Raw genomic sequence first — 8985 nt, forward strand, 5'->3', positions numbered from 1 at the left:
AGAGTTGTAGAGAATATAACGATAAAGTGTTTATGGTGGCTCAATCACAGTTAGGATTGTATGATATGCATTTATTGGAGTGACTAACTACAGTAAGGATACAACTAGAAACATAATTACAGGAAAGGTCCCGTAATACATATAAATTATACATTGATACTAGAGCGTTAAAACGCGTATTATTTAAACATATAACTTTAGGGCACTCCATGGCGCAACACGGGTCCCTTCACAGCCTACGCACATGAAAAATAAGTAGCCACAAATTATTGATATATTGCTTCTAAGCTCAGTACTACCAACTCCATACCATGTCCATGATCATTTTACAAAGAAAGAGGGGAAGCTATGGCAAGTAAATACATCTCAGACCATGTCAACAAGAGTATTTAACAGGAGCCACAAGGCGACTCCGACACGCCAAGGTCCTTTTGCCAAACCGTTGCTTGAGACGAGGCTGGATCGATCTCCTGTATCGGTGACAACGAAGAAGAGATCAACTATCATCGACTACTGTTCTTTTTGTACTGTCAAGGAAATATAACTGGTAACTTAATTAGTTCTCGTTCATCTTGGGGGGAAGAAAAGGAAGAAGGGAGAGGAAGGAAGAGGAAAGAAGATGATTTGATCACCGTTGATGCTCCCGGCGTACGATGCGTTTGTGAATTGCTCGAAAACTTGAGCATCTGGGGAGTTCGGATCCAAATGCAGAAGAGCTGTATTCCAAAGGGAAGCGATGAGAGAGCATAAAAGCTATACACTTCTCTTATTTTGATGAACGTCAGAGTTTGTTTGTCTGTGTTTTGACCTTTAAGCTCCGGTAAGAAATGGCCAGCAAAATAGAAACAATTAACTTAGCTAGATAAGCTGACGATAATCTCACAGCTTCTACAGTAAGGGGACCCGCTTACCAGGGCAGTGAGAGGCATTGGACGGAGAGTGGCAAATAGAAGGGAGGGCGAGTGCGAGGGTGGCGTTGAGCTTGAAGCCGAGCCCCGGCTCGTCGCGGTCTCGGATCAGCATGCACAAGCACCGCCTCGTCTCGTCCAGGTCCTTCCTCAGATTTGCGCAGCATGGCACGGATGGAGCCTTGCTGTCGCCGCCGACGAAGGGTAGGCATGGCGAGAGATTGACCAGCTGGGCCTCGCACTCTTGCTTGTCTTGCGCCACGTCCGAGGTCACGCCATTCGCGAGCATCGTCGTGATCAAGAGCATCACTGTAAACCCAAGTGATGAGCTCATCTTCAAAAAGAGAGAGAGAGGGAGAGAGGTTATTCAGGAGAAAGATGGCTGGATTAAGAGATGATTAAGGATATAAATATGATTTTTCAGTCATTATAGAGTTTCATTCATCTCGGTGGCCATGCCTGTTATTGGTTTTGCGTGAACAGGGGTTTGCTTTCGCCAAATCACAGAGCCAAGATGATGGTAGGTGATAACTTCTGACGACGGGTAATTTGACTGCCGGACTCGATCTAAACCCTCAAGCCAAGATAAATTGTTGATTCATGCGTTCAGTCGATGTTGTCTACATCCTCAACTTTTTACATTGATAAGGCACCTTTTATTTCGCTAAAGAAATTTTTTTTCTTATTTTCCGGTGTTTGATTCGTTTAGGAAAATGAATAATAGAAAATATTTTCCTAATCAATGTAAAACTTAATTAAAAATCATTTTTCGAAATATGACTAAGTATTGACACTTGGACGCGTAATTCTATGCTTGAGCTCGGAAACCCTAATGTTGGTCTCATTGTCTAGGACCAGGCCTACGGTGCCCGAGGATGGGTCCATTGAGGTTGGGCTCGTGATTCCATTGCCCATGCCAGCGTTCGGGTCCATTGACATCAAGCTCTGGACCTTGGTGCCCTTGCCCGAGTCTATTGAGGCTAAGCTCAAAGCCTTGATGCCCTAGCACCTGGGTTTAAGTCCACAAAGACCGAGTATAGGATCTTGTTACCTAAGCTCGAATCCCTAACACTTGAGCCCAAGTCCATGAAGGTTGTGCCCAAGTTCCCCATGCCCAAGCTCCCATCCTCAACAATGAAGCTCAGGTCCACCATGGCCCTGTTCAAGTTCTTGGCACTTGAGCTTGGGTCCCTAGTGCTCAGGATAGGGTCAATCAAGGGCAAGGCCTACAACCCCAATACCCGCACTTAGGTCTATCAAGGTTGAGCCCAATACCCCAACGCTAGCACCCTGGTCCCTAGTGCTCATGCCCTAAGCCCTGGCGCTCAAGTTGGGATCCATCAAGGCTCCACTTGAAACTGTGGTACCCGTATCTGATTTCCTAGTTGCCCTTATGCAAGTTACTAGGGTCCAAATAATGTATATTTATTTAGGGAAATCAAAGATTTTGCACACCAAAGGACGAAAAAAAAATTCGGTTCATTTTCAAATTTCAACTAAATACTTGAAAATAACTTTCCAAAAAATATTTTTAAGAAATATTACATTTCTCGCAAAACAAACAAAGCATAAGTAAACTCGTTTTTTTGAATTTATAATATTGCAATTTCATAGAAGAGACAACTATAAGTTTCACCTGAAAATTTATTTATTTATTTATTTTTATTATTTTCGTGAAATAGATGGAAATGAAGTAGGTTTTTGGCGTGGCTATGTAAGATGGTATAGAAAAGAGCCGAAATCGATATCATGCATTCACTACGCCAGCGTAGTACTCTCTCGGGCGATACCGGTTGATCAAAAACCGATCAACTGTTGGATTACAATGCCATCCATTGTACGGTTCGCGCGTGTACTCTCCCAGAATGGTACACGTCTTTGTTCCAATCCTTTTCATCAAAATTTAAACGCAAGACTAAAAAATAAATAATAATAATAATAGAGCAATTGATAGATATTATAGAAAAGTTAGCCCCGTTTAAGGGAAGAAATTTAAAATGAATTTCCATTGTGATCCCTCAAATCTATGCATTTATATTATATGATTATCTTGGATTAGGTAAGAGTGACAATTCATTTCCACCAGTAAAGTTCAATGTCATGTGGACTAAACATATATTGTCAAAAAAATATTAATCCAAGCATGACATGTTCAATATTCTCATAAAAAAAATCAACGGGAATATGATGTTTTACTGAATAAGTTGACTCCAACTTAATCCACATAACTTGTGTTTAATTAACAAGGTTAAATTAGCTAAAATCGAGATACGGACACTTGAAGTGCCAAAACTTGGCACGGATGGACACTTAAGTATCAAAAGTTTGGAAAGTGACACTCAAATGTCAAAATTGAAGCAAAATGAATTACTTAAGTGCCACTTTGGCCAAAATCCAACCAAAATGTCTATGTGGCGATTTTTTGGTGAATAAAGTGTAAAACGATGTCGTTTTGCCGACGCGCTAAACAATACAAAAATGACGTTGTTTTGGTGTTGACATCGCAAAAAAAAATTAATTATATTAAATTTAAAACTAAACTTATTTTAAAATTTTAAAAATAAAATAAAAATATTAAAAAAACTATTTTTAAAAAACTAAAAACTAAAAATATTAAAAAACTAAAAATTTAAAAATAAACTTATTTAAAACATTTACAAATAAAATAAAAATATTAAAAAACTAAAAATTAAAAAAAAACTAAAATGTAAAAAAATATTAAAAATAAAAATTTAATTTACAACATCTAAAAATAAAATAAAAATATTTTAAAAACTAAAAATTTGAAAAGGGGGAGGGGGGTTGGGCTTTTAACGGAGTGACAACGGCGAGAGCTCAACCCTCGACCGCCTGCCCCTTTTTTTTTTTTTTTTTTAAAATTAAAATTTTTAATTTTTTAATTTTTTAAATTTTTAGTTTTTTAATATTTTTATTTTATTTTTAAATGTTTTTAAATAAATTTAGTTTTTAATTTAATTTTATTAATTTTTATATTAATTTTTTTTACCACGTCAACACCAAAACAACGTTGTTTTGGTATTGTCTAGCCACGTCAACGTGTAAAACGGCATCGTTTTGCACTTCCTTTACCAAAGCAAATCACCACGTCGGCATTTTGGCCGGAGTGGCACTTAAGTGATACATTTTACTCCGATCTTAGCACTTAAATGTCACTTTCCAAATTTTTTATACTTTAAGTGTCCATAGTTTTGGCACTAGAAGTGTACTTCTGCTAGCTAAAATCCAATTAAAACCACCCAAATAGCTTATTCGAGCTAGAATTCGACTTTCATGACTTCATTCATAGATCTTATGTGTACAAATAGAATAACATGATCAAAGTTAGTTTGAATATTTTTTTTCTTTCTATTTTCTCAGTTCTATTTTCCTTCATAAGCCGTTAATTGTAGATTTTGAACTATGGTATAATTTTAATTTTAAAAATTATCATGTCAGAATTCCTAGCATCACAATTAAGTGTCTTAAATACAAATGACGTGATTACACAAAATTATATGAATTAAAGGATTAAATGGCACAAATTAAAAACACGAGGGTTCAATTGCAAAGGCTACACGAACTATGGGACTAAAATTGAAGTTATTGACAATAGCCAATTGTAATAGGATACTTTTAACTTATATATAAACATACATGTGTAAAAGAACACTTTTTGAGAAAAAGTCAAAAAGAAAAAATGCAAACTATAATTACCGGGACACATTTATCCTTAATTTTTTTTGCGACATCAAAAACTCTTACCATGCCTATAACATATTTACTCTATAGTTTTTTCGTGACACATTATTCTCCGTCAATGTTAGGTTAGATGACTTTTCGGTCAAAATAACATCACTTTTATTTCATTTAAGTTATGTAAGCATAATATTAATATCGTTTACTTTTTGATATTTATGTAAGCACATTTTTAATGAATTCCATTGATAAAATTTTGACGGATGATAAATGTGCCACAAATTTATGATTTTATAAATCATAATTGGCATAGTTCATGATTTTTTTGTGGCATTTGCCCTATTTTTTTATATATATTTTTTCAATTTCGTTTTCTTTCCTTTTCAATATTCTCTCTTGTTTTTGAGATTTTCTCCTCCGTTTCTCCCGCAGTCTCGATTTCTTCCGCCATTCTCGACGGCCTCGCTTCCACGAGCTTCGCCGAACGTAACTCCGGCCAAGCTTCAGTCGCAAATACCGTCGGACGGCGCAACCACACCGCCGCCTCCTCCGCCGCTAACGGAGCCGGAGCTCACGTGACTCCGCCGTACCTCAGAGAGAGAACCGCCGCCACCGCAGCATCTCTCCTCCCGCTCTCCTCCCTCCGCCGCCGGCGCACCGCCTCTGTCCCTCGCCGGAGAGATCCCCGCGTGCGCAATCGACGGACGGAAGAGCCCCGCCGCTCCCCGCTGCTCAATTTCACCATCCCACCTCACACTCGCTGCTCCGCACAGCATTTCCTCAGGCTCCTACCCAAATTTCGCCTCTTGGTTGTTTACCCGGAACCCGCCGTTCGACGCCGACCATCGCCTGTGATGATCCGGTAGGACCCGAAACTCATATTTGCATCGGTTTGTTTTGGATTGTAACGTTGGGAATGCATTGCGGGTCACCCGTTTGATGAAATGCCTCTCTAAGCGTACGCTTCAGTGAGATCATGCAATATATACAAATACATAGGCGGCATTTCTTTTCTTTTCTTTTTTATCTTTGTCCCCTTAGTGCTTGGATCAGTTGCAGATTTTCAAATTTGAGGATGCTAGTTTATATATGGGAAGTGATTCTTCATGATTGATAAACGTTCGATGACTGGGGAAGGATTGGGATTAGCAAGATTTCTTTTTTATCATTGTTGACTACGTCAATGTGGAAATCTTCCACCTAGTTGAGTATTAATATAAGTCAATCAATTCGGTAAAAAAAAAAAAAAAATTAAATCATCGGTGTGTTTTTTTCTTCTTTTTTTCTGTGTTTCGTCTGGACACAGAGAGTTCCTTTGTGAAACTTGATATTGAATTATTGGTTTTCCCGGGGGTCCATTCTTTTTCTATATAGAGTTGACAAAATGCTTGCTGAATCTTGAATCTGATGATCAAATTGCGCTTGCTGTAGTGGGTGTTGATGCATACTTTCTTCCTGTTGAGTGTGCTGTTGATCTGGTGATGAGTCTAACGTCTGTTGTTGTTTGGGGACATTCAGCTTCTCATCCTCAGTCTCTCTGTACTGGCCCAAGGGACTTGCTCCCCTAGTGGATGAGGGAACTAACTGTCCTAAAACCTTCTTTTTTGGTGTCTTATCCTTGCTCAACTGGGTTTTCATTTTAATTCCCTTTTTACACATGTATAGTTAATAAGGACCCTTCTTTATGCCATTGCATCTTCCATCATTGACAGTTCTGCACAGCAGCACGTGGAAATGATGTTTATTGGATTGTCAAGACCGAAAAGAATCCAAGAAGGAACTAGCACCTGAGATTAATAGGAGTTGTCATCTAGATGAAGGATGTTGCTCTGGTTACTGGGAAGGACTGGAGAGTCTAATCTCTTCTTTAGCTGCCGGCTAGGTTTTAGGTATCAACAAAAGTGTAGCCTGGTGAATGTGAAATTGAAGTGGGCAAAAGATTGGGAGCTTGACACGGTTGTTTCAGGGGAGAGGGATCTCAAAGCAGTGAACTTCCTTATATCTCTTATTGCCTCTGCTCCACGGAGTTGCCTCCCTGTATACCACCTCTCTCGTTCTCGTGGACAACTTGGCCTTCCCCATGATCTCAAGCTCTCTACATTTATCAGGAGATACCCAAATATTTTTCACGAGTTTTATACTCCTGACAGTGGAGGGACTCCTGTTCCGTGGTTTCAGTTGACACCCAAAGCCCGTGGACTCCAGCAGGAGGAACTCAATGTTTTGCAACAGAACCATACGGATATCCAGAACAGGCTTTGCAAATTGCTTATGCTCACTAGAGATAGGATCCTTCCTTTGCAAACTATTGACCAGTTGAAATGGGATCTTGGATTGCCCTATAATTATCAAGAATTACTGATTTTAAAGAGTCCAGAATTGTTCTCTTTAATTAGGCTCCCTGATGATCGAACTGGTGTGAAACTTCTATTGTGGGACGATCACCTAGCTGTATCTGAATTGCAGAAGAATGCAGCTTTACTGCAGAAGGAAGAAGATTTAAAAGATGGCATCCTATCTTTTCCAGTTCGGTTCACAAGAGGCTTTGGGTTAAAGAAAAAATGCATGAGGTGGCTAGAAGAATGGCAGAGCCTTCCTTATACTTCTCCTTACTCGGATTCATCCCACTTGGATCCTCGTACCGACGTATCTGAGAAAAGGATTGTTGGAGTCTTCCATGAGCTTCTACACCTCACTGTCAAGAAGAAAACAGAGCGGAATAACGTAAGTAATCTTCGCAAGCCATTAAGTTTGCCCCAAAAGTTCACGAAGGTTTTCGAGCGCCACCCAGGAATCTTCTACATTTCAAAGAAGTCTGATACTCAGAATGTGATCCTTAGGGAGGCTTTTGAGGGAAAGCGTCTCTTGTACGAACACCCCATTGTACAATTCCGGGAAAAATTGACAAGCATGATGAGTGAAGGTTTTCTAGACAGAAGCAGGGGGAATTACAAAAGTTCTGTGGCTGGTGATCTGGCAGAAGATGCTGGCGCAGCAATCAGTGATGATCAACAAACTTCTGAACAAGAGACAGATGCGTTTATGTTTTCAGATTATGATTCAGATGGGACTTTGGATGATCCTTGTTGGAAAAAAAAAGGAAAATCCTCCCAGTGCTGAAGTGGCGTTTGAGGTCAAGGGAAGCAGCAATATTGGGGGTGAGACAGATGAGTTCTGCACTGTACAGATCTCACTTCTTGGTGACTGCTGATCTAAGGACATCCTATGTCAATTTGCTGTGAGTTTTTTCCTCGGCATGTCTATTTCTGAACGCCATTATTTGTTATTTAAGTTTTACTAGCTGTACATTTGATCTTCAGGTGAGAAGGGCCTGAATACTGGCAACTTCCGGGAGCCTGAGGAATCGGGAGGCAACCTTCTCGCAAGGTCTTGGCGATTACATTAATTTGCCAAAGCATATAAGCATCTGAATGGGGATCCATGAATGTAAGCCGAGATTTCAATGAATCTGCTCGAATCATCCTGGACATTCAAATTATGTCATCTGGTTTAGCATGAACAGCAGCCAAACGCAACTGAGCACGCTCTGGTTTCACACTGCTGCAATTCAAATCCATTTTGAGTTTGCTTTAGAATAGCAGCAGCTGTTTTCATTTCGAGGCAGTCACAATGATAATTTCGGCAATGTCGTGCCGCCTTTTGCTGTATGCACATTTGTGGTTCCTAACGAGTTCGTTAATCGGACCGACTTTGATGTTCTGTTCTATTGTGAGAAGGCAGTGCTAATATTAGTTGGGCTGTAGTGATGTGCTCATGTATCTCATAGGGGTGTGCAACGAAACCGCCCGAACCGGGACCGGACCGGCCGGTTTTGGGCGGTTCCCACTGTCGGCGGTCCGGTTCCCAATTCCTAATCTTAGAACCGGCGGCCGGTTGGTCCGGTTCCCGGTTCCAAGGTGGGAACCGGACTGACCGGACCGACCGGACGGGACCAATTTTTTTATATATAATTTATATACATAGAATATATAAACACATATAATATATGAATATTATTTGCAATTACAATTGCAATTGAGGTAACAATCTTCTATGTGGCCAAGAGACCACCAAAGCTTTGTTGTTACTCTTTATTTATAGAGAAAACTTACTTGTTAGTTTCATTTTCTACTCGATGTGAGACAAGGCTCTAGGAGTTCATCGTGCTCACACTCTCTCTCTTGCTCCCCTCACTTGCAAACAATAAGGCACTTCAAGCCTTAAAAAGTCTAATATCGACTAAACATTCAAAGCATAGAAGAGAGATTGTCTATAAAACCTAAACTAAGCACAACCTTTAATCAAATTGTTCTTGGCTTTTATGCTTAAAATTAAGCGTGAAACACATAAACTGTGATTGATATTCACGCAAGTGAAATGT

General features: G+C 39.7%; 2 protein-coding genes across 3 annotated transcripts; one reads left to right on the forward strand and one right to left on the reverse strand.

Moving 5' to 3' along the window:
• Positions 1–50: 50 nt before the first annotated feature.
• Positions 51–1265, reverse strand: LOC104456277 (non-specific lipid transfer protein GPI-anchored 13). The gene is made up of 3 exons (XM_010071039.3): positions 912–1265; positions 633–716; positions 51–470 (listed from the first exon to the last, which is right to left on the reverse strand). The coding sequence occupies exons 1-3, from the start codon at positions 1240–1242 to the stop codon at positions 367–369; spliced, it is 519 nt and encodes a 172-aa protein (XP_010069341.3). The 5' UTR covers positions 1243–1265; the 3' UTR covers positions 51–366.
• Positions 1266–5008: 3743 nt separating this feature from the next.
• On the forward strand, positions 5009–8380 carry LOC104456278 (protein WHAT'S THIS FACTOR 9, mitochondrial). 2 transcript variants are annotated; one of them, XR_727317.3, is made up of 3 exons: positions 5009–5466; positions 6317–7842; positions 7925–8380. XR_727317.3 is itself a non-coding variant. In XM_018862075.2 (2 exons), the coding sequence occupies exon 2, from the start codon at positions 6426–6428 to the stop codon at positions 7722–7724; it is 1299 nt and encodes a 432-aa protein (XP_018717620.2). In that variant the 5' UTR covers positions 5009–5466; positions 6317–6425; the 3' UTR covers positions 7725–8380. The 2 variants fall into 2 exon arrangements, 1 of the variants encoding a protein (XP_018717620.2); XM_018862075.2 differs by having other exon boundaries at positions 6317–8380.
• The last annotated feature ends 605 nt before the right edge of the window (positions 8381–8985 follow it).

Source organism: Eucalyptus grandis, chromosome 8 (genome assembly GCF_016545825.1).
Source record: "Eucalyptus grandis isolate ANBG69807.140 chromosome 8, ASM1654582v1, whole genome shotgun sequence".
In the NCBI taxonomy this organism is placed as follows: domain Eukaryota; kingdom Viridiplantae; phylum Streptophyta; class Magnoliopsida; order Myrtales; family Myrtaceae; genus Eucalyptus; species Eucalyptus grandis.